The sequence below is a fragment of the Anolis sagrei genome, chromosome 3, assembly GCF_037176765.1.
Source record: "Anolis sagrei isolate rAnoSag1 chromosome 3, rAnoSag1.mat, whole genome shotgun sequence".
Classification (NCBI taxonomy): Eukaryota; Metazoa; Chordata; class Lepidosauria; order Squamata; family Dactyloidae; genus Anolis; species Anolis sagrei.
Window position 1 is genome coordinate 244,900,357 of NC_090023.1, and position 25,905 is coordinate 244,926,261.

At 40.0% G+C, this 25,905-nt stretch overlaps 2 protein-coding genes across 4 annotated transcripts in view; one reads left to right on the top strand and one right to left on the bottom strand.

Moving 5' to 3' along the window:
- The window catches only part of VEPH1 (ventricular zone expressed PH domain containing 1), a 149,073-nt gene that overhangs the window by 99,129 nt on the left and 24,039 nt on the right, over positions 1-25,905 (bottom strand). For all 3 annotated transcript variants that reach the window (XM_060767640.2, XM_067466013.1, XM_060767642.2), the window contains exon 6: positions 5,249-5,415. In XM_060767640.2, coding sequence (XP_060623623.2) covers positions 5,249-5,415 — 167 coding nt within the window. The remainder of the gene's footprint in view (positions 1-5,248; positions 5,416-25,905) is intronic.
- On the top strand, positions 15,773-25,358 carry PTX3 (pentraxin 3). Its single transcript, XM_060767639.2, has 3 exons — positions 15,773-16,103; positions 16,515-17,057; positions 23,837-25,358. Exons 1-3 carry the CDS (start codon positions 15,971-15,973, stop codon positions 24,454-24,456), a joined length of 1,296 nt encoding a protein of 431 aa, XP_060623622.2. The 5' UTR covers positions 15,773-15,970; the 3' UTR covers positions 24,457-25,358.

Here is a 25,905-nt window from a genome sequence, read left to right on the forward strand (position 1 = left end):
TTAGTTCCTAAATTAACTAGATCTGACTGACGTTTTAGCTTCTTGCCCTTTGTTTGAAATTTGGACTTGAAACTCAGCAACATAACATGGGTGGCAATAAAAAATACTCTGTAAAATTGCATAATGACCTAATGACTTAATGCTGGTCACAGACTTGCAGACATTATATTATCGTTATGGACATCGTTGTAGAGCCTGACAGCAAAGCCACATTGTTCAAATGTCTGACAGTTACTTTATTCTCAATTGGAAAACGGAAAGTTGGTGGATAACAAAATGAATTTAATGGTGAGCTTTAAGGTATAAACACTGGTAACTGGGAAGCCCCGGCACTCGAGCATTGTAACGGTTGGAGGTGAGCTGTTACCAATGGTGCTATGGATTTTCAAGAGGCACAAATAGAGGGCAAAAGGAGGAAACATGCCAAGTGGAAGATGCACCAAGCAAACCACCTTGTCATGACCACCATCCATCTGGAAATATATGTCCTCATTGCAAAAGTTCATACCGATTCAGAATAGATCTCCACAGTCACTTATGGACCCACTGCCAAGACTCTACTCTTGGAAGACAATCATATTCGACCACGCATGATCGGCCATGAGAGTCTGACAATATGTCACATTAATTTTCCTATAGACATTCCATAAAATCATGGCATAGGGATTGGACGATATAATGCATTATAATGTGACAGTTTATCTGAACATTATATGAAACGTGTTTAATCATTCTATTGTACAATAACATAAATACATCTGTTTGAGTTTTATGCAAGACATGCATACTAAAGGAAGCAAATTTTGAATGCCATGGTGAATCCTGCTCGTGATTAGAAGAAACCAGTGGTTTGGAGACCAAACTGCATAAAAATGCATTATCTAAATAGTCAAAAATATGCACTGGGATCATTTATATAATGCATCCAGATGTGGAAATCAAGACACATGTGTACAAATTAGGAGAAGAAAGGAAGTGGGACAGTTTCCAAGCTGGAGAAAAGGAAGTAGAATGGTTAGGCCCAACTCAGTTGCTTGAAGAAAACAGAACTGTTATCTCTCCCCGTCCTATCCCACTTCATACATTTTCTGTAGAATTCCCAGTATCTGACTCTAAAATAAATATTTATCTATATGCATGGTGCTCCTCTCTTCATTACAAGGGGCTAACCAATGACAGGGGCCCATTATAGGGAATTTCCATCTAGATAAGTTTTTCTGAACCAAGTTATTTGGAGTCCTAGACTTCCATGACAAGTTGCTAATGATTCTGTGAGAGATCATGACTTGAGGGTGGGGTAATTTTTAAAAAAAATCTGTAGATAATGGGTTTTTATAAGTTTTTGGGCTGTATGGCCATGTTCCAGAAGTATTATCTATGGCAGGCTCAGAGGTTGTGAGGTCTGTTGGAAACTAGGAAAATGGGGTTTATATATCTGTGGAATGTCTAGGGTTGGAGAAAGAACTCTCTGTTGGAGGTAGGTGTGAATTTTTCAATTGGCAACCTTGATTAGCATTTAATGGCCTAGCAGTTTCAAAGTCTGGCTTCTTACTGCCTGGGGGATCCTTTGTTGATAGGTGATTAGCTGTCCCTGATCATTTCTTGTCTGGAATTGCCCTGTTTTTGAGTGTCGTTCTTTATTTACTGTTATGATTTTAGAGGTTTTTTGAATACTGGTAACCAAGTTTTGTTCATTTTCATGGTTTCTTCCTTTCTGTTGAAATTGTCCACATGCTTGTGGATTTCAGTGGCTTCTCTGTGTAGTTTGACATGGTAGTTGTTAGAGTGGTCCAGCATTTCTGTGTTCTCAAATAATAGGTTTGTTACTGATATAATATTATTTATGCTGGGATTTCCCTGAGACCTGAAAATTATTTGTTTAGCATTCTCTTGCAAACAGTTCTGATATTTCACCAAACAACCATCCCCTTGATTACATAGCATTGAGCATGGCAAAGTTGTGTCAAACTGCATTAATTCTACTGTGTAGATACACCATTTGTTAAAAGATAACATTCTGTCTAAAACCTCAGTGAGTGTTTTAAGTTCAGCTTCCTTGTGTTTGTCCAAGTCAAGTTCTTTTTCTGCTACAGAATACTAGTTGCTGACGTTGTGCATTGCTTAACCTTTGAAAAAGTCAGATTTCATTTTTACAGAACATGTCTCTTAGTTGGAAAGCTACAGAAAACAGTATTAACAAGAGACTGGGAATTACATTGAAAAGGTGTCATGTGACCTAGGCTCCAAACCAAAGCTCTTCAAGCTGGAAAGTTTGGTTTATAGAAAGAGTTATATTTCCTCTGAAACCATATATTTTGAAAGAGTTCCCTTGCCTGTACTGAGTGATGCATATTAAATTCCAGGGTGTATTTTTTTCATTAAAAAATTCTCAAAGATTGCTAGAATTTATACTCCATAAATTAGGTATCCATGTACCTTGTTACAATGCTCGATGCCTCATAAACTTCCTGCTTGTGTAACTGGGCGGATCATAGATGAAACACGAAATATTTCTGCTGCATTGTTTATTTTGCCCACTCATATGCTGGCAATTATTCACCAGGCTTGGTTCCAAATATGACTCTAAAATACCTTGCATTTTTGCAGAAGAAATCGGATTTACACACAGAATTTAATGACTAATGTTTTGATTATGGCAGATTATGCTTTGTGCCTTTTTAAAAATTGGAAAACTATTACATTTATCTTGTTAATGATGATACTTCTATAAACCCTGTTAAATCTCTTCTGATCCAATAAAGCACTCAGTGCTTGGAAGGTTACACTGGAAAGCAATCGTTACAGTTGTCATTCCAAGCTTCATAAAAACAGTAAGTATTATAGTCACAATTTTAAAGTAACGCTTTTCCTTTCATGTTTTTCAAATGTAACTAAACAGCTGCCTTGATTTACATTTAACTAAAGTAGCTGTAGGAGCCTCCAGTGGTGCAGCGGGTTAAACCGCTGAGTTACTGAACTTACGGAAGTTTGAATCTGGGGATCAGGGTGAGCTCCCCACTGTTAGCCCCAGCTTTTGCCAACTTAACAGTTCAAAAACATGCAAATTGGAGTACATCAATAGGTACTGCTCCGGCAGGAATGTAACGGCACTCCGTGTAGTCATACCGGCCACATGGCCTTGGAGGTGTCTATGGACAACGCCAGCTATTCAGCTTAGAAATAGAGATGAGCACCACCCCCCAGAGTTGGACACAACTATATTTAGTGTCAAGGGGATACCTTTACCTTTAAAGTAGCTGTCATGCAGGTATATCCTGCCCGTTTCCTTGTTGCCTCAATATGTACAATACATTTGCTAAGCTTTTCAACCATGACTTGGCAGTTAATAGAAGGTTATTTGGTAGCATTTGCTGAAAACATTTCTAGCATTTACTGCACAAACTTGTTAACTACCACTGAAAAAAGAAACCTGATACTTCGTATATTGAGCTGATCTGCAAGAATTAAATTAACTCTGCTTTATGTGGTTATAAAAACATATAAGTGGAGTTGTTTTCAAGTTTATGTAAGATAATTATTAGTTCAACCTGTGTATATAGACATACCTAGTATGAATTTTTAACATTTTGTTTTGGGGAGGAAAGTAATAAAATTAGACAATTGTCTTGTCTGCTAGCTGCTGAACAAAGTACTCATGGGTTTGTACAATAATGCCTGGTAGAATGCAAGGTAGGCTGTGTTGCAGGTGGATAACATCAATCAAAGAAGCCTTGAGGCATGCTGGTGATAACATGGTGGCTTGGAGGTTTATCATTCATAGTAAGGGTCACCAACTTGACAGCAATTAACAACAACAACGACATCTAATCCCTACCATCACACAATAGGAGAGTACCATTAAAAAAACAACAACAATAACTAATCCTTTCCAAAATGCAAAATGATCCAAAGTAACCATGGCCACACACACACACACACACACACACACACACACACAGGGGCATACAGACATACAATCACAAACTTATCATTCCATCATTATTCCCAGTCCTGGCCCTACAGTTTGTGTTTGCACAAGCCCTTGTCCTGCCTTATTTGTAGTGGAGGAGGAGGAAAAGGAGGAGACACTCTCCTTATCACTGGGAGCAGAGGTCAAGAAGTAGTGTACTGGCAAGGAGCAGCTGAGTCTCGTGGTAGGAGAGATGTCATGTATCATGTTCTGCAGTTGTTGTTGGTGATAGGTGTTTCTGAGTGTCACGGGGGGCAGGAGGTGAGGGGCAGGGTATAAACTTTGGGAGGCAGATGGGGGGTGGTTTTTCTCGTGATGGTAAGGTGTCTCTATCCATGTTGGTAAAAGTCCTATAGTGCCAAGATCTTATTGATTGGCTTAACATAGTTGGATTGCAAAGCAGGCTCTGGGTCTAGTTCTAGCTGTTTTATCTGCTGCTGGCGTCAGGTGAGATGGCACAGCTGTGGGGGCCACGCCCAATATGTTTGGAAAGACTGGCCCCAGGCAGAAGTTCTAAGGTAGAGTTCTCACCCTCTGGCTGTTTCTGCCATTTAGCAAACTCATGGCATTTTACCACTGGACTGGACCTTTTGACTACGGAGCTATCTTGAACCTGCAACAGTTTTTGCTGTTTTTGTTTTATATTTTGTGGCTGAGTGCAACCTTTATGTTTTATATTTTGGACTATTAAAACAGCCAGAAAGTAAGTGCTGTTTTAATGAAACTGCTTGATATTTGTTTGGTTCATCTCTACCTGAATAAGGCAGACCCCTGCAATGTAACATGAGACCAAGGTGCAGGCCAGGAAGAGGTTTTTCCCAGGGCTGATGCTGATGAACACAATTTCCTGGGCATGGCCATGGACCAGACAAGCTGCTGTGTGTGAAACTCTCCCCACCCCACTGCACACACACACACCCTTGGATTCCTCCTTTCCTCCCTGGCCCACCCACCTCACTCCGGCCTGTCATGTGGCCCCCAAGTTAAAAGGTTTGCCCATGCCTGGGTTAGAGTGTTGGACTACAACTCTGAAGGCCAGGGTTTGAATCCCATATCAACCATAAAAATACGCAGGTCACACTTTCCTAGACTAAGAGGAGAGGCAAAGGCCAAATCCCCACTGAACAAACCTGCCAAGATATCCTGTGATAGCTTCACTTTATGGTCACTATAAGTTGGAAATGACTTGAAGACACACAACAGCAATCAAAACTAGACTGTTTTGAATTGAAAGTCACACATATTGAGCTGCACAAATTTGGAACTAATTGACATTACCTCTGGCTGCTTTTTCTTTGCAACTGTCAGCAGAAGTCGTAAAAGGTGATGCTGTTCAGGCTGTTCTAGATACGACATCAGTGCTACAAGTTCCTTCAGATGACTGTTAATTGTATGAGACTGTTTTTCATACAAAGAGGGTAATACCCGTAACAACATGGAATTCCCTGTTAAGAAAATGAGATGGTAAAAGAGTCACATAAATGATGTGCCAACCCAGTCTTTCAAACTGAAAAGCTAAAAATCAGGATTTCTAGAAATGATATTTGCAGGAATCAAAGTTTGTGCTGAAACATATGGCAGAAGAAAAGAAACAAAATACATTGCATCAAGAAATCAAAACATTATCTAATGCGGAATGTGACTAGATGAAGAAATATGGTCTGGTGCATAAAGCAAACCTACTTGAATTTTCAAAAATTAGGATATTTAATTGAGCACTAAATCAAAATGACTGCTAAATAAGCATAAAAAGTAAGGCAAATCATTGCATTTTAAGACCTTCCCCTAACATTATTTCATGGATTTAAGAAATCTATATTAAACAGAAATCTGGAAACAATATTCGGTTTTGAAAAGAATACAATCAGCACAAAGGGAAACTGAAATATAACCAGTTAGGATGCTATTTCTTGGGACTGAGGAGCTGGGTAAGCATGGAAAATGAAAGAGAACAACCAGGACAAAATACTCTCACAGCTTGGAGAGTGTGTTTGAAGATGTGCGTGCACAATTTAATTTGAAGCCAGCCTTCACAGAGAAATCTATAACATGAAACGCCATACAAGCTGGCCCTGGAGTGATTGAAGTTTCATGCTGACAACATATGGAAAACATCTGCCTATCACTATATTACATGGCTTTACTCCCTAAATCTTCTAAACATACTGAAAGCCTCTATGGATTCACTTTCCACCCAAAAGGGAGAGGGGGCACATTGGCCTCCTTTACTCTCTTCCTTTTAATTTGTTCACCCTCTTAACATGAAAGACAACCAGGTCACTCAGCAGTTTGTATGACAGCAAAACTTCAGGCTGTTTAGTAGAAACATCAACTGTTAGGACATTTCCCTTCCCAACAACCAGCATCTAGAATGCCATATATATGGTGCGACATCTTCTAACCAACACTGAAATCATAACTGAAATAAAGATCTACACTACAGGATAAAAATTATGATTTATTTATTTCCCATACTTGTTTTCACCCAAAGGGAACTCAGGACAGCCTCACAACCGGCAACAATTTGATGCCCAACAAGCAAACAGTTTCCCAAAAATAACAATTACAATTAAAACTGGGAATAAAACATAAATTGGGTTGTTGTAGGTTTTTTGGGCTATATGGCCATGTTCTAGAAGCAGTCTCTCCTGACATTTCACCTGTATCTATGGCAAGCATCCTCAGAGGTAAGCATCCTCACAAGCTCTGAGGATGCTTGCCATAGATGCAGGTGAAATGTCAGGAGAGAATGCTTCTAGAACATGGCCATATAGCCTGAAAACCCTACAACAACCCAGTGATTCCAGCCATGAAAGCCTTTGACAATACATAAAACATAAATGGTTAAAACAGCGATTAAAATCACGCAAGTTCAAAATTGTAGTCCAGGATCAGTTCATTACTCCGTCACTTTTAAGAGATCTCAAGTATTGAATTTCTATAGTTACTGCTCAAATGGTTGGCCCCATAACCACGTCTGAAATTTCCCCCCCTGAAAGACAGGATAGAGGGGGCTGTTTTGATTTCATTGGGGAGGGAGTTCCATAGATGAGGGGCCACCCTGAGAAGGCTCTGTCTCTCGTCTCCACCAGTCGCAATTGTGAAGGTGTTGGACCAAGAGCAGGGCCTCCCCAGCCGATCTTAATCTCCGCGATGGTTGATAGGAGGAGATACATTGGGACAGGTAAGTTGAGCTGGAATCATTTATGGCTTTATAAGCTAAAGGAGTTATCTTCTGTGAAATGACCCTCTCTGAATTCGTAAGTCTCCTCTTAGTTTCATTGTTTTACAAGGGATGCCTCAAGTTTCTTTTTAAAGTGCAGCATTGTTTGAAGGCCAAATTTTGTCCCAAAACATACTGGGAACAGTCTGTTTTTGATCCTGGATGGCATTCCCTTCCAAGTCTGTGATCCATAGCAGGCACAGCAGTTTCTCAATAGAGAGATACTAATATTACCACATTATTCCTTAATATAACAGGACTCCTGAGAGAAAGTGCTTGCTTCAAGCACGTTTTATGTAACAGAAAGCTGAAATATTTACTTGTGAGTAGATGTTCTGACAGGTTAGAGCACCACTTCCCCACAACTACACGTACTTACCAGTGACATCCCAGCATGCCACATTTATCTGTTTTGTACTCATCATACACAACCTTTTCTGAATGAAATATAGAGTGACATTATGGTGCAGATGATGGATGATATAGGTTTAAAAATATCATCTTCACATTATAGAAGTAAGTCCCACTAGAAAAGGAATATCAATACTTCTTCCTTAGCAAAATGGTGGCCAGCAGCCAATAATGTGTTTCTTCAATACTATATCTGTTAACACACTAATACTTCACTATTGCAACAAGTATCTCATATTTAGGAGGAGATCTATTCAGCAGAGGCACTGCACGGAGTTTGCAATGTTACTTTTTTGACTGCAATTCTCCTGGATGCCCTTTTGGCAAACTTCAGCCATTCAGTTTCCATTTTTGGGCTGATGGAGGGCCCTGGTAGAGGCCCTCCATCAATATGTTTTGTCCATTTTGGTGGACTTATGCCCCGCTTTGGAGTGAAAAATCACAATCAAATTTGCATTTTAAAAAGAAAGGGAAGGGAGAGGTTGGGGTCTTTGTAGGAAAAACTGGAGGGATTTGAGAATTGAAAAAGTAGAATTTGGACTAAAAAGATTATTGGTCTGATCCAGCTGGATCAGACCATTCTTAGTTGTGATTCAAAAGCTTACTTGATATACTATAATCCTGCATCAATTATGTTGGCATTTTAAAAATTTAATGGACAAAATGATAGGGAAAGGTAAAGGTTTCTCCTTGAAAACTAGTCTAGTCATGTCTGACTCTGGGGGGTGGTGTTCATCTCCATTTCTAAGCTGAAGAGCCAGCATTGTCTGTAGATGCCTCCTAGGTCATTTGGCCAGCATGACTGCATGGAGTGCTGTTACCTTCCTGCAGAAGCAGTACCTATTGATCTACTCACATTTGCATGTTGTCAGATTAATAGAAGTTAGGGCTAACAGTGAGAGCTCACCCCACTCCCCTGATTTGAACTGCTGACCTTTTGGTCAGCAAGTTCAGCAGCTCAGCGGTTTAACCTGCTGTGCCACCAGGGGCTCCCTGGACAAAATGATACTTTTTTGGAGATATTTATAGATCATCTATAGTTAGATACTCCATCTACCAAAAAGTATGAACATCAGTAACACATAATTAAAATCCAGCTAAGAGCCTAATAAAAATTAAAGTCCAAACCAAAGTGCCAAAACAAATATGAATACTGAAAAAAAATATCGGTACATGAAAACTATTTCCATCCAGCAATCCCATAGAACCCTATAAAGTACAGAATACAAATAGCAACCTCACATCCCAGTCCTCCCCCAAGATGAATATGTGTCCTGACAATGTCGTCATCGACTATTGCGTCTAGGAATGGTTGAGTCAGGAGCAGGCTGAGCAGCATTGCTTCATAGGCCTGATGGCTATCAAGTATTTTCCTTGCATCACAACGAGTCAACCACCATTACCGATAATTACCTGGACCAGACACAGGATGCACTACATTAAGTCATATTGAACACCCAACCAGACAGTGCAGTCAAACATTCCTTTATTTTATTCTTTTGATGGAGGAATTCTGCCGTTTTGCCTGCTAGGTTCCTTTGAACTTGTCTATTCCTGCTCTAGATAGCCAGTATCTTTAGCATAATAAGATAATCTTTAGCATAAGACAGCACATTGAAATCAAAGATGTGACATTGCCATTGTGAACTTATGTATGTTAAGTCTCCATAGTGACTTAGAAATAATGATGTACTGCATACCTACTACTAATGGGGGGTGGGAGGAGGGATAAAATTAGGCTGGGATTTCAATTTTTTACCTTTTGTATAGCAACCAAACAGATGTTCATTCTTAAACCCAAAGCTGCCTTTTCACATCAGGCTTAGGAAACAGTTGAGTACTTATGGGCTAAAAGGTGTGAGGTAAATCTTGGCTAATGGATTGTCCCGAAGGGAAAATATTTGGCTAATGAATTATGAGCAGAAAAAGGAAGCATCTCTTGCCCACCTCATCCATTTTTGGACATTTTCTATTGGTGGTGCTCTACAAAGAGTCAATTGATACTACCAAATTTTGCCCTGCAGTTGACCCAACACACTTTCACCACTGTTTCAAATTTCACACCATGTTATTCTTGTGATGGTCAAAGTACTGGCTGCAGGGCCAACACTCCTATAGAATTTTTGCAAAGCCACTGCCCTGTGTAAAACTCTTGAATTTCTAAAACAAAAGATTAGAATTGGAAGGAAATCTGTTTTAAAGGTGATGACAGTAAACATCTTCCACGAATAACTACTTTGGATCAAATGTAATGCTACCCCCTTATTCCTTATTCCTTATTCGCTTACATTACAAAAGTGTTGCTACATTGTTTGTTCTATCCATGATGTCACATAGAATTACATACACAGCTCTGAACTCCTAACCTCCATGCACTGAGTAAAAGACAGATGGGGGAGCATTGCATAAATTAGTATAAAAAGCATTGCATAAATTAGTATAAAACTGATAAAAATAAAAGGAGTGCAGGCGGTTAAATATCTTTAGTCCAAACACGGGCAACAGCAAGGGCATTGTCTGTAGCCTCCAACAATTCTTCCTCTGTACATGAGGCAAGGCATAGTAGACAAGCATACAGATGCGGAGTTGTCTGTTCTGCTCCACAGTAACACAAGGTGTGGGATTCTTTTAGGTAGTGCCATTTTGCCAGGTTGTCTTTTGATCAGCCCACTGCACTTCTGAGTCTGTTCAGGGACTTCTAAGTTGCCCATTCTTCGTTTGCCCTTGGAAGAAGACCCTCGCAGGGGCCCATCCAGTAGCTGTCCAGAGAGATACCTTTGCTGTTGCTGGGGGGATGCCAAGAGGAGTTGTAGTTCTCATAAAGCTTTTCCTTGATTTGAGTCTACTGGGAGGAGGCTGGTAGCCATGTAGTGGATGGCTTTCACAGTGTTCAACCTTATTTCTCTCACATTTAGCAGCTACTTTCTGTCACACATCGGGGGGGGGGGGGATGCTAGCTAGCTTGTAGAGTTTATCAATAGGTGTAGGTTTAAGACATCCTGTGATTATTCTGCATGTTTCATTCAATGCTTTGTTCACCTGCTTTGCATGGCCAGACTTATGCCAAACAGGTCGCGCATAAGATGATAATTAGATGATACTCCGTTACAGTTAGTTAGCATGGCATAGGAATTTGAACCTTGGATTATGACTATGGAAACAAAGGTTCTAATTCCTACATGACCATTGATGCCCAGTGGGTGACCTTGGACAAGTCACATTCTCTTAGCCTAAGAAGAAACAAAAGGTAAAACCCTTCTAAACAAACCTATACTAAGCAGGCACAACTTAGAGTGAGCATTCCTAACTACCAGGCATACATGATAACTTATTGCTAGAATATTAGGTTTGGGACTGCAACATGGGGTATGAAGGCCAACTGCCATGATGAACCAGCAGCACCGCAGATGTGGTATTGATTCCATAAATGTAAATACAATTAAAGCATTTTTTTCCATCTAGAAAGATCCACCACGGGATACTACAGTAGTCTTGGAATCATGAAGGTGTGGAGGAGCAGTTTGTCTCTTTGTTACGACCTTGATTAAAAAATGCATTCTAAAGCTGCTATTTGCATTTCAGATGAAGTTTTGCCTGTGAATACTAGGTTGGCCCAGGCTTGATCTAAATGTCTCCAAAGTGGAACATTTGGCAATATCATGGCAGAGTGTATGAGATGTGTAAGATGGAAAGGAGGGAGGTAATTTTTAAATTGTGGGGTAAAGGTTCAGGTCAGAATAAGAAAAATCATCAATATTCATTTTGGATGGGAAGTTACAGTGTCAACACTATATTGTGTATATCTAATGCAAAATGTAAGGCCTGTATACAAGAAGAAAAATGAAAGATGTTTATTTCTGGTATTTCTACCCATTCCTTCTCAACCCCCGAAGGGAGACTCAGGTCAGCTTACATTTGGCAGCAATTTGATGCCACTACATTTAACAAAGCAATATATTAACAATTAAACAATAAATAGAACATTCATGTGTACTCTTGATTGGTGCCTTCCTAAAACAAATTAGCATATAATGAAACCAGTTCTTGGCATTCAGTCACCTAAGTATAAACATAAGATAAAATAGGACAAATGTGTGAAAGTCTATCTAAGACTGGAGATAGAGAAATGGAAAGCTGACCAGATGGAGGAGATTAGCAAAAGAGAGGTTAATGCTTGATAGCAAGTATTCAATCCAGGAAGACTAGTTGAAGTTTTCTGACCTCATCACACGTGGCTTTTTTTAGTTTCCTAGCATGCTTCCCCGCCAGTCCAGCAACATATGGGCATACTGCCCATCACACAATGTTGGTGGACTTCTGCACACAACCAGATTGGGAGCATCGTATGACACTTCTCTCTCAACACAGGAGGCTTTCCATGATGTGCTGACTCCAGTGAAGTCAGAATGGATCCACACCACTTTGGCAACACTTCCCCCATGTAATGGGGGAAGCGTCACCACAAGGGAGTGGCATATGGGGTGACAGATTCAGCCCACAGCCCCTCAGTTCACTGGCAAAGCGGAAGGCTTGACCTGGCTAATGTGATGAAGTTTTTCTTCAGTTGGTGGCCTTCTGGCATTATTGGATGAGTAGTGGCCTTGTACAAAAGACAAGTAAAACCTGTCTCTCTTTGGTTGACAATGAAAGGATGATGAAAGTTATTCCTGATAGGTAGAGATGAACAGATAGGAGAAGCTTGAGAGACAACCCAAAAGAAAGAGAGAAGGGAAATATTTTGTAACAGTTTCTACAGAGATACATGTAACAGCCCCCTGCTATGCTATTACTATGATAAGTACAATTCCTGATATCAGAAATAGTTAGGCTATATTAGATAGTTCACCGTAATGCAATGCTTGTTTTGAAAGAGATATAACAGATGCCTCTACTTTTGATATACAGATGAAAAGTATGGAGATACATTTTAAGGCACTTAAACATTGACTTTTTAATACTATGCAATGCTGTAGAATGACTAGTATATAGTCTTTTAAATGATTGTGATGTTTAAACTTCAAAATTATTTGTTTAGATAACTTTTATTTATGCAAAAAACTTCAAAAGCAGTATAGTTTTTAATCTGTATTGTTTTTAAGTAGGTTTGTAACCAACTTGGATCTCAGTACTTAAATAAAAACACATTATTAATAAATAAAACTATAAGAATAATAATGCCTCTGGAAAGTGGGATTTCTTCCATAGATTTCTATGTTGTATGGTTCCTCAACTGGTGAGGTTGCATTCAGTAGTTGGGTAGTTGCCCAAGTTATATTGTGAATGAGAAAGGAATCAAAGCTAATCTAAATTGTCTGTATAAATTCCATTCCTAGACTGAGATGTCTATATTTCTCCCCAAGGAGGAGTGAAAATATTTAATGAATATCCTAAAAGATTAGAAACCTGAATCTTTATTGTGCCACATTAAATGATACAAAATTCAAATGGTTAAAGGTATGTAAGGAGAACGTTGATGTTCTGCCTACCATTTGGTTTTGAAAACTTAGCAGGTGACCCAGCCAGGGGACTCTGAGGAACTCTTAACATATGCAAACTAACCGACAAGTGGAACCAGATCTGCAAATCCCCCAAATAAAGCGATGGCGTGGAAGAACCACACCTCTTTTGGAGCCAGGGAGTAATTTGATTTGCAGGTGGAATGTAGTTAATAACTTAAGAGTTACAAGATGGTCCAAAAGATTTTCCTCCATTTCTTTTTCATCGTTTTTCAAAAGGTAAAAGTTATGTTGAGCAGCTCAGAGGTGCTGCTCGCACTACGTAGTTTTAATATGGATGCAGAAGAAGTCTTCTAGAAATGATTCAATGTAAACATGTTGATTTCAGGAATATTTATGGAGGACAATGGTGGTCTGCATTGTTCCAACCAGCCCACCCTGTAACCACAACACCTAATTAAAGTGCCAACGATGCTCTTTTTATATAAAAGAAAGTTTATGAAACCTTCTGTCGTTTTGACTCACATAAGCAACTGTGCCATTAAAGCCCCCTTTAATCACCACATATGTCTCTGAAAGCCTCATTTTTCACAAAAAACATGTAATTCCACAAAAGGAAAACATTTATGCCCCAGCTTTAGTATGAGCAATCAGGCTGGACCGGTACGAGACAAGATAGGACTTGTGTAACTGCTACAGAAAAGCAGCTGTTCCACATTATCTTCTTTTCGCTTTTCCTGACTCATGTTTAGCAAACACATAGCTAAGCTGCAAGATTCCCCTCTGTTTTATTGGCTACTATCTCTGAGGGCAGGCTTTGCAGCACATTGGTGTATGTTGTTTTATTAGAGTTCATTTGGAGAGAGGAGAGGAGGAGACTTGGATCAGATGCATAGCTCCTCTCACAACTAGCTTCAGCTTTGGTACTACTGTGTAAAAGAATAGGGTTCTGCCAGTTCCATCTACTGAAATATAGCATACACTATCTAATTCATTCATTCATTCACTCATTGGCAATCTCCCATCCAAGTAGTAAGCAGAGTTGATCCTGCTTAGCTTTCAAGGTAAAACGGGATGTGGTGCCTTTAGGTTATTTAAGCAACTTACTCTGGGTACCAGGTAATAATTAATTCCTGTTTGCATCTTTTTGCTAGCAGTCCTAACAGTTCACAATATTATCTGCTCAGATCTCTAGGATATCTGGAATCTCTCATGGCACACTATGCATGACATTATTTTAAGGTACACTGCAGAATTATATGTAGGGATCATGTACAGATTACTACTAACTATCCAAAGCAATCCTCATTCTCTAGAAAAGTCATAATTCTACCTCTTGATAGAGCCGTAGCAAACTACTGGAAGCAAGAGCAAGCTTGTGCTCGAGCTCGCTCCGAAGCCCCGCCTTTTTCCCCCCGAGGCTGCTCTCTCTCTTGCTAGTGTGCCTGTTTTCCCTTGCTAGGAAAGTGATGCGAGTGTACTCTCGCAGTTGGCAGAATTCATCTGTGAGCGTACGCTCGCATCCCTGCCCTCTGCAATGGAAAACAGGCACGCTAGCAAGAGAGAGAGCAGCCTCGGGGGGGGGGGGGGAAGGCGGGGCTTCGGAGCAAGCCCGAGCGCAAGCTTCCTGTAGTTTGCTGCGGCACGAGCGTATGCTCGCAACGCTGCCCTAGCAAAGGGAAATAGGCGGAGAAAGAGGCGGAGCATCGCTCGTGCTGGCTTAGTTTGCTCTCGCAAAATCCTAGTTTGCTATGGCTCATAGGCTCTACCCAGTCAAGTGTTACATTGTCTATCTTCAACAAACTCCTCTTCCAGCCAGGCAGGAAAACAGTGTTCTTGAGCAAAACAGATTATCAAAGCCTCAGCCTCCCATCAGTAACAGGAAATATAGGGATCTATCTGGCAGGGTGCAGACAAGATTAATAGGTTGTAAGGTCCATTGAAGATAACTGTTCTGAACAACAGACATCTCACTGTGTGGAAGGAAGTTTTCTGAACCAGATCTCCAGCATAGATAGTTTTCCAGACCAGATCTCCAGCATAGATAGCATATGGGGGAAAATGTTGCATGGGAAGAAAAGGCATCTAACGTTGTATGAGCAAAATCCTCCCTAGTTTTCATATATACATACATCTCATTGAATCTTGGTCTGTGGATCACCAACCTCATGGGGAGAGAGAACATGCCAACATGTAATATTTGTATGTTTTCTCCGATACAAGCAAAAAGCTACTATTCAGTGTTAAAAGGGGTTTCAGGAATGTATTGCAACATATTGGTCCCTTTTAATGATAAAAAAGACATTAAAATGTGGATTTGCAAGTGTTACTGCTCTTTAATGACCAAGAACATTCAGTTTGCAAAACTGCATAGTCATACAAAAAATTCCTGGAGTTTGGAATGTACTCTAAAATGTTTCCAAACCAGCTCTTAAAATCCCTGGCTTTCTACATTCAGCAAATCCACAAATTATTTACTGCCCCTGCTTTTCTTCCTCCAGAACAACACATACATTTTTATAAAATCAAGTCTCCAAGGGGCTTTGCAATTTGCAAGAAGGGCTTTCCCATCATTTCTCCTCTTACACGGCTTGCTAATCCAAACACATTTCAAATATTTAAGGTTCAGGATTGTGCAACTTCCATGTCTCCCCCTCCTCAGAACTCCCTTCCAAAAAATTAATAATAACCAGAAGCACTCCTATTACAGCACCAGCATTACTCATTCACATCCAGCCACTCTCTCTCAGCATTATTTAAGGGCTTTCAGCGACTCCCTCTCAGAATCATCTCTGCTTGGGTCTTACGAGACTCTCTTAAAGGGAGAGACCTTCATTCAGGGAGACGCTGAGACTTTTAAGAAGCAGCTGGAGAATCCTGTTTTCTTTTTAAAAAACAAAACAAGCAAAGATGTATTCTTCTGCAATCCTGTTTTTGGCTCTCTGGACTTTTGCATTTACTCAGGAACATGATGAGTATGAAGATCTCTTCTTCTTGAATTTTGACAATGAAATAGAAAGTGCCATTCCTGCTACAGAGGAAAGTAAGTAATATGTTTTTCCTATTTCTTCCATCCTGTAGCTGCAGGCTAGATGCTTCTATACCATGAAAGAAAGAACACTCAGAATTCATGCTTCATGCGCTGCTGGTGTTGTAAAAACTCTTGCCAGCTGATAAAAGAAGCACTAGATTTGCAAAACTTGCATTTAACCTAAGTAAAAGAACAAGCAGTCTCTCAGTTTTCTATAGATCCCTCTTAAGGAGGTATAATCCCATCAATATTTTAGTAAATTATTGCTTTGACTTATCTTCTCAGAAAATGAACTAGAGATAGTTTTGGAGGATACAGAGAATTCAGGAATGTGTGTTTTGTTATACAGCACTTTTATTTAAGGAAAATTCCCCAGAGCCAGAAATCTATTGTAATAGCTGCCGTGTATTCTGCTGTTTCTAGCTATTTCATGCGATTGTCAGCGGGAACATACAGAGTGGGACAAACTCTTCATTATGCTTGAGAATTCCCAGATGAAAGAAAACATGCTGCTTCAGTCTCTGGATGAAATCCTTAAGGTGGAATTGCAGACTCTGAGAGGGGAACTGTTCCAATTCGTAGAAAACTTTGCTGGCTCATGCACAACATCCATTGAAAAAGCTGCCTCCCACTTTGTGAGCCAAATGGACCAGATGCTGGCAAAGAACAGAGGAGAATCCCAGGACCTTTTTGCGATGCTTCCTGAATCTAAGCCGGGAAAGATCCTCCAAGAGATGCTGCAGCTGAGCCAAAATGTGTCCAACAGACTGAGCCGTCTGGAACATGCTTGGCAAAAGAAAGAAGAGGTGGATGCTCAGCAGAGGAGTTTGTCAGAGAAAGTCAGAGTCAGCCACATCGCAAGTGGGGACGATTTCATTGTGAAGTCGCTGTGGCAAGAACTTCAGGAAACAAAAGCTGAACTGAAAGAATCCCAAAAAAGGACCATGCAGCACTTATTACCAATTGGTAAGTTAAACTCTATTGATAATGATGCCAATGCAATTCACATCTGTTCACAAAATATGTCAAATAACTCTGCTAAATCATCTCAATGGATGCCTGGATGATATAAAGGAAAGCATTAGAATAATAGAATCATAGCGTTGGAAGAGACCTTGTGAGCCATCCAGTCCAACCTCCTGCCAAGAAGCAGAAAAATCGTGTTCAAAGCACCCCCCACAGATGGCCATCCAGCCTCTGTTTAAAAGCCTCCATAGGAGCCTCCACCACACTTCGGGGTAGAGAGTTCCACTGCTGAACAGCTCTCGCAGTCAGAAAGTATTTCCTAATGTTCCAGTGGAATCTCCTTTCCTGTAGTTTGAAGCCATTGCTCCGTGTCCTAGTCTCCAGGGCAGCAGAAAACAAGCTTGCTCCCTCCCTATGACTTCCCCTCACATATTTATACATAGCCATCGTGTCTCCTCTCAGTCTTTTCTTCTGCAGGCTAAACAACCCCAGCTCTTTAAGCTGCTCCTCACAGGGCTTATTCTCCAGACCCTTGATCATTTTAGTCACCCCTCCTCTGGACACATTCCAGCTTGTCAACATCTCCCTTCAATTGTGGTGCCCAGAATTGGACACAGTATTCCAGGTGTGGTCTAACCAAGGCAGAATAGAGGGGCAGCATGACTTCCCTGGATCTAGACACTATACTCTTATTTATGCAGCATTACATTGTTGGCTCATGTTTAACTTGTTGTCCACAAGGACTCCAAGATCTTTTTCACATGTACTGCTGTTGAGCCAGGAGTCCTCCATTCTGCATTTCATTTTTTCTGCCTAAGTGAAGTACCTTAGCATTTAGTTTGGGCCCATTTCTCTAATCTGTGAAGATTGTTTTGAATTCTGCTCCTGTCTTCTGGAGTATTGGCTATCTCTCCCAATTTGGAGTCATCTGCAAACTTGATGACACCAAATTGGGAGGGATAGCTAATACTCCAGAAGTATTGACATTTCTATCTGCATGTGTACTCTGGAAGAATTTCAGTTGCATGAACTTAGACCTCCTTTAATAAAGACTTACTTTGTTTCGGCTTCCAGGCATAAAACCCATATACAATATTTAGAAGTTCAAGAGGGATGTTTCAGTGAGGAATCTATAAGATTCCTAGCCAAAGGAAACATCCATACCTGTGTTGAACAGAAAGACACCTCCCCTTGAAGCTTGTGTGTGTGTGTGCGCGCAGGGAACACATTCTCACAAGGTCTTGTGGTTATGCCAGTTCACACCTATGGACTTCTACTCTTATTTTTTTCTTTATAAAAATAACAAGGATTTGTCCTGTTGTATTTTCACCCATTCCTATCTTTTCTTCTCCCAAGTAAGGTAATAGCCACCTCTTTCGTAGCATTCCTCAGAGGCGACATCTGAACAAAACTTGACCCTGTGAGCTCACTGATTATGTCAACAGGCTATTCATCAAGTCTCATGCTTCAGGGCATGAACAGATTCTCCATAGGGGCCCAAAGCAGTGGAACAGCTTTCACTCCATGTGGCAGGAAAGTTTAGTGATACATCATCAAGACCCCCCCCCCCCTTCCCTTTGAAATACCAGACCATTCAAGAACTTTGGTATCCAGTCACTAGCAGTCAACCATATGTAGGTCATGGTTCAGGTTAATATGAATAAACAAACATAAAATAACAGTGTATTTCCTCTCCTTAACTTACAACCCAACTAGAATAATTTAAGGTAGCTTCATCCGATACCTACCTGAAGTAAATCAGTATATATTCCATTTGAAAAAGAAAAATCACAAGTTAGCAGAAATGTTAAGATAATGTAAAAAGAGTGGCCAGACATTTTAGAACTAACTACACAAATATATATAGCCACATTTGAAGGGGAAAATTCATAGAGATTATGTTTGGCCTTACCAATTGCTTATCTCCAAAGGAACCACTGACTGTGAAACTAAAACATTAAAAGCTGCTCTTTTTATTTAAATATAATGATGCTAAGATGTAAGCATATGGTAAAAGAACCTGGGCCAAAGAGTACTAGAGACAACATTCAGAACCAGGATCACATGATTTTAGAATGAAAAAAGTCCATTTTCATTGAACATTTGAAACTTTATCTTTCTGTTGACTTTTCAAATACAGTTAATTTAAACCAAATGTTATCTTAATCAGGATAGGAATTGAATCTCATAGATACTATAACTGGATGAGCAAATGGAGTGAGAGGGGTCACCCTAAAGTATAGATCAGTCTTTCCCAACCTGTGGGCCGCAAAACTTAAAATAAGGATCTCAGCTCTAGATGATTAAAGATGTTTTTCTGTGGGCGAGCACATGGCGACTACTAGATGGCATATGTTCTGTATCAGAAACAAGAGCTGATGTGCTCTATCCAATGCAATTTTCTGAATCAGCTCCCCCAAATAACCAAATCAAATTTAAAGTTGATCAAAAACTGATTCGTAAATCTTTTGGTTCTAATGTTGGAGAGTGGCCCCTGGTCAAGTGGTCCTTGGTCAAGTGGTCTCTGGTCAAATGGTCCCTAGTAAAAAAAAAGGTTGGGAACCACTGATATATTGTTGTTCATTCATTCAATCGCTTCCAACTCTTTGTGACCTCATGGACCAGCCCACACCAGAACTTCCTGTTGGCCATCACCACCCCCAGCTCCTTCAAGGTCAAGCCAGTCACGTCCATCCATCTTCCCCTTTGTTGGCTCCTCTTCCTTTTTCCTTCCATTTTCCCCAGCATAATTGTCTTCTCTAAGCTTTCCTGTCTTCTTATTATGTGCCCAAAATACTTCATCTTTGCCTCTAATATCCTTCCCTCCACTGAGCAGTTGGGCTTTATATAGATAGAGATGATGCTAATAGTGCATATTAATTCTGTAAATGTTCATTTCTGGAGGTGCAACTCATTCTGCCCTGGAAACCCATACAGTAGTTCCTATGAACTTATAAGAAATTATTGATGATTAAAAAAATTATTTTAACAGATGGATCAATAACTAACAATTGTCAATACCTCACTTTTAATTAACATTTTATGTTACTAGATGGCTTTTTTGAGATAATATATTTTGGCATTAACATAATACATACTTATGAAAAGCCTGTGTGATATAATGGTTCAACCAGTGGACTATAACTCTGCAGACCAGGATTTGAAATCCTAATTAACCACAGTAATCTTGTGGGTGACCTTGGGCCACTGACACTGTTTCAACCTCAGAAAAAGGCGAAGTCAACACCCACCCACTCCAAACAAGTCTTGCCAAGAAAACCCCTGTGATAGGCTTACCTTAGGGTTGTCATAAGTCAGAAACAACTTGGAGGCATACAACAACAGCACCATAATACTCATAAAATAATGGTGGGACAATAATTTGGGTTCCATTTATGCCAGATTTTTATTGGAACTAGCACAACTAAGCGGGCCAGCATTATGTAATAGTTTCAGTTGAAGATTAGGACTTTGAGAGACCAGGGTCTGAATTTCTGCTTGGTCATGGAAACCCACCTTGGGCACATAACAATCTCTCAGAGGAAGGCAGTGGCAAACCTTGTTGAACAAATTTTGCCAAGAAAACCTATATAGCCATGACTCTGAAACACCTTGATCAAACAATAAAAACAAAGTATATAACAAATTGAATAAGAGGGTCACATCCTGAAGGCAGCAGATTTTGTCTGAACTTGAAAACTAGTCAGGGTCTGCTCTGGATAGGAAACCACCATGGACTATAAGTTATATTTCAGAGGAAAATAGTGGCAAATATTCCCTGCCTCTAAAAAACCTATGAAGTCAGTGGGGTCACCATAAATCACCAGGCAATCCAAAGGCCTATACATACACAGGCACTCACTTATATAAGCAGGCTAAGTGGCACCCACTTCCTCAATTATCTTACTTCCAAAAGAGCTAATTGGTGTTATCTAACAGATTTGTGCAAAATTCCACAGCTAATTTTTGCATGATTTTGACAAACAACAAGCATTTTTACATCTTCTTGATTTCAGTACATGTGTATTATCCCACCTCCCTTTCTTATAACATTTACTAGTACACAATAGTTGGCATGAAACTTGCATTATTACATGTTTCCCAATTCCAACTTCACTTGATTGGCTGCTGCTTGAGAGGTGGGGAAACTCCCAATATCGTGGTCACACATGCTTCACATTATTATCAATAGTAGATGAGAGAAAGGGAGGTGATACAGGATGGTGGTGCCTGGAAGCTGTGTGATGTACACATCAGCGGTGTAGTTGACAGTTTGGCCCTTCAATCAAACCCAGTAAAATTAATGGGATAGTAAAATCCTTGACTGAAGCTGGATTACTCTCATCATTGTTGCTCAACCTATGAAGTCAGCGTTAAATCCACAATGACTCCACTGAATTCACTGAACTAGTTCTTAATTCACAACAGACTAAGTAAAGGCAAGAGTTCAGTTCCATATGTTTTGATGGGGGGAAGGAAAGTCATAATTTGATTAAGAACAAGAAGAGTAAATTTTTGAAATACCCTTCAGATCCCTCTGGAAATCTTTTCCCAAAGAGTTTTCGGCAACTGGTTTTGATTTCTCACATATCCTGGATTCCTGCCAGGTTGACTCTTAAGGGCTTTTCTGATCACACCGTTGGTGGTGTTTTGTGAAGCTGGTTTTAATTTTGCTTAGCCCTTGATAATAAAGTTAGAAATCCTGCTAATTAAAAAGTCATGTCTCTACACAGAGTTTTTTGCTTTTTGAAGAAGTACTCCTGCAAAAGCATGACCCAATGCCCCATTTCTCAGGGGTCATAACTGTTAAAACATATTCAGGACTCAAATGATATGACTGGACCAATAAAAAAAGACAGAACGTGTATTTTAATTATTACACTTGCATTTTCAAATTTCATTAGTGTTCTTTACATCTTAGAAATGGAAATACTGGAGTTCATTGATTATACATGGTAGTTAGACAGTATATTCCAAATTCCTGTGATCATTTCCCCATGTATTCCATGCTTATCTATTACCAATCCAGTAATAACTGGAGACAGGGCTGCCCCACGCAGGAATATCTTTGATTTTTTTTTTTTGCGGTAAGACATTCTGAATAAAATTATAACTTACACTAGAGTAAAAATAAACAATTTTCAGACCACAAAAATGCAGCTTTACCAAGATTCTTGTAGTTTCACTTCCACATTAGAAATAGTAACAGACCCAATATTCAGAGGTAAGTAGTTCATAAGTCAACATCTCCTGCTCTGAATAAGCTGTGGTTTCTGGAGAATACACACTCACACACATTCAAACAATATATTCATCCCTAGTCTCTTTTTTGTACCATCATTCTGAAAAGGATGGTTTTGCTTTTGTTTGTTTTTAGTGGTTGTCTAAGGCAACCTATCATGGCAAGATTTCTTGGCAAGATTTGTTGAGAGGAGGTTTCCCACTAAACTTGTGCATGGATTCGGTTTGGTTGGTTCCCTTCAGCCAATCTGGCTTGTTTGGCTGATCATAATGGCAAGGGCTCAGCCGCCATATTTTTTTTCCGGTCAAAACGGGCCATGCGTCAGCCAGTCATGGCTTCTCCTCTCCTGTTCAGCATCACATGACATGCAAAGATGCTGCCTCATGCTCACATGGGGTTTACCTGTGAGCCCTGCCTGTTGGGCCAATCAGAATAGAAGAATGCTGTGATGTGTCTATTTAATGGGGTGAGCACCTCCACTGCTCTCAGTTGCATCCTGGCTCTAGAGACAGAATGATGCTTTCTTAACCCTATTCATCAAACCTGGGCTCCCTTGAAAGGAAAATATCCCAGGAATGGAAAGGGGAGACTGTAAATTCTCCACTGCCCCCAATGGGCTGGATCTTCCCTGATCTTTTGGCTGCATAGCCGAAAACAGCTTTTTCCATTAGCGGATATTCAGGAGGCTCCCAAAAACAGATTTAGGTACCCAATGAAATTCAGACACCAAAAACAGATCACCCTCCAGCTGAATTGCATAAGCCTAGTTCCCACTGCCATCCTCTGAAGCTGAGATTGTGTGACCTGCCCAAAACCAACCACTGGGTTTCCATGATTAAGTGTGGATCCGAATCTTGACGTTCAGAGTCACAATCCAGTCATCATACCACTGCCTTTCTTTAAGGTTGAGATGGTGTGATATCCCAATGAATTTTCATAGCTGGACCGAGATTCAAATCCTGGTCTACTGGTGACCTAATGCCACATTCAAACCACTGCACCATACTATTGAGTGAAGCATTGCAGAGTCAAGAGTGGGAAGGGGAACCATAGGAATCATCAGAGTCTTCTAATAAAATTATTTGCCACCAGCTCTTTGAGAATTTCAACCTAAGAATAAATGATGTAGACTTCTCATTATTTGAATCCTTCACCAACACACAATAATGTATCTGTGCAAACTAAATCTATTATTTACCCTCGATTTACTATACTTCAGGGCAGCACTTTTGAACACAGAAATTTTGCTGAACATAAACAGTTATCTCCTAGGTTGGTGGGCAGAGAGCTTTGAAGTAAAGATCTCCAGGATTATTTAGTTTTTAAAAACTAAACAACACGTAACAGTAAGAAGTTTCTCTGCCAGGTATCCTGTCCATTGAAGTAAGACAATTCTGGACTATTTCACAGAATCTAATTGGATATATAATCCAATCTAAACAAATTATTAGTATATTAGTATATTGTGTAATGATGCACATAATCCCCATATATAATATGACTTGTTGCTAACAATTTTATTTTCTTGTTTTTGAAGGTTGTGAGACAGCTCTTTTATTCCCAATGCGCTCCAAAAAGATCTTTGTGAGTGTTCACCCAACTGCTGAATTGATGCTCCATTCTTTTACTGTTTGCACGTGGGTGAAAGTGACTGAAATGCTGGACAAAACAATTGTATTCTCATATGGAACAAAGAGGAACCCTTACGAAATCCAGCTTTACCTGAGCTATGGTTCTGTTGTTCTTGCCATAAGTAGTGATCACAAGAAGATAATTGCCCCAAATGTCATCTCTTCTGAAAGGTGGACTCAGCTTTGTGGCTCTTGGAACACAGTTAATGGAAGTACATCACTGTGGATAAATGGAAAGATTGCGGCAACCTCCTCAGAAATAGCTGAGGATTACATCATTCCAGATGGTGGGATTTTGCAGATTGGCCAAGAAAAGAATGGCTGCTGTGTTGGAGGTGGTTTTAATGAATCTTTAGCTTTTTCCGGAAAAATAACTGGCTTTAATATTTGGAACAAAGTCCTCAATGACAAAGACATAACAAGGCAAACTGGAGAAGAGTCGTGTAACAACCGAGGCAACATAGTTGGGTGGGGGGTTACAGAGGTTCTGCCTCACGGAGGTGCTCAATATGTTTTTGGACCCTGAATTAATTCACTTCAGGTGCCTGATTTATTCTAAGGCCAGTCCCACAGCATAGTATGAAGCAAATTTCCCCCATTCTTGATCTGTGACTTAGCCTTGGTTCATACAGGAATCTGTGAATGGGGCGCCACATGGCAGGAAACCCTTGGGTGTCTGCAACATCTTTGGCCACCTCACTCCAGATTTCATGGACATCCGAGTCCATAAAGAAGAATGGTGCTGCCAAAGGCTGGACAAATGAATGAACAGAATTATGACAGGGTTAGAAAAAAGGTAGCTCTCCACAACTAGCTAAAGCCTCTTGTAGAACAAGGAACTTCTGAGCTGGAGACACAGGAAGTGATTTAAAATGGCTTCCGTGTGGCAACTATATAAAATGTGTTCTTAAATATATCTCATTAAAGGTTAATACTGTAAACATGTAGTTCTTAAGGGAGGTATAGATTCAACATTGTCTTAGCAAAAAAGCCAAAAATGTATATTGGAGTTCCTGTTAATGCAGAGGCTGCTCTTATTCTACGTTTAATATTATGAGATTCAGAACACATGGGTGTCATTTATGCATGCCATCAACTGGCTGGATCTTTGCAGAGCTCAAACTGTGTTGTCCTCTTCATACCCCTTGTTTGTAGATTTTATATCATTAATGTGAATTTTGCAAAGGAACCACCTAAGTGTCATAATACTTGTTGTTTTTGCTCTCTGTTTACTGGTAAACACACCTTAATAGAGCTAGTGTCTTGTCCAAGATATTATTTATACTGGAAGTCCATCTAGCATTCATTTAAGTACAGTTTTCTTGTTTGAAAGGGATAAAGCTGTATTATATTGTAAATTTATCATGTACTAACATTATTGAAATTATTTTTATAAAATTGTACTGTAAATAAAAATCCTTTATCAGACCCATTATTTCCTGGATTTTTTTTAATGTTTTGTCATCCTTGTGGGAGGCTTCTTTCATGCCCCTGCATGGGGAGCTGGAGCTGACAGAGGGAGCTCATCTGTCCCTGGATTCGAACCGCCAACCTGTCAGTCATCAGTCCTGCCAGCACAAGGGCTTAACCTACTGCACCACTTTTTAAAGCTAAAGCCACAGCACCCCTGACTTCATCCTTTCTTAAACCCTTTCTTAAACCCTTGACTTAAACCCTACTTTAAAAGCCTGTCTGAATAAAAAAGTTTTAGCTTGCTGACAAAAGGACAGAAGACAGGCCATTTTGGCTTCCCTGTAAAGGCAGTTCCAGAGTCAAGGAGTAGCCATTGAGAAGGCCTGCTCTCTTGTTCCCACCAAATGTGCTTGAGACAGAGGTGGGACCAACAAAAGGGCATCTTCTGAAGATCTCAGAGCCTGGGCAGGTTCGTACAAGGAGGTGCAGTCAGCCAAATAGCCTGGACCTGAACCATCTAGGATTTTAAAGGGCATAACCAGCACTTTGAATTGTGCCCAGA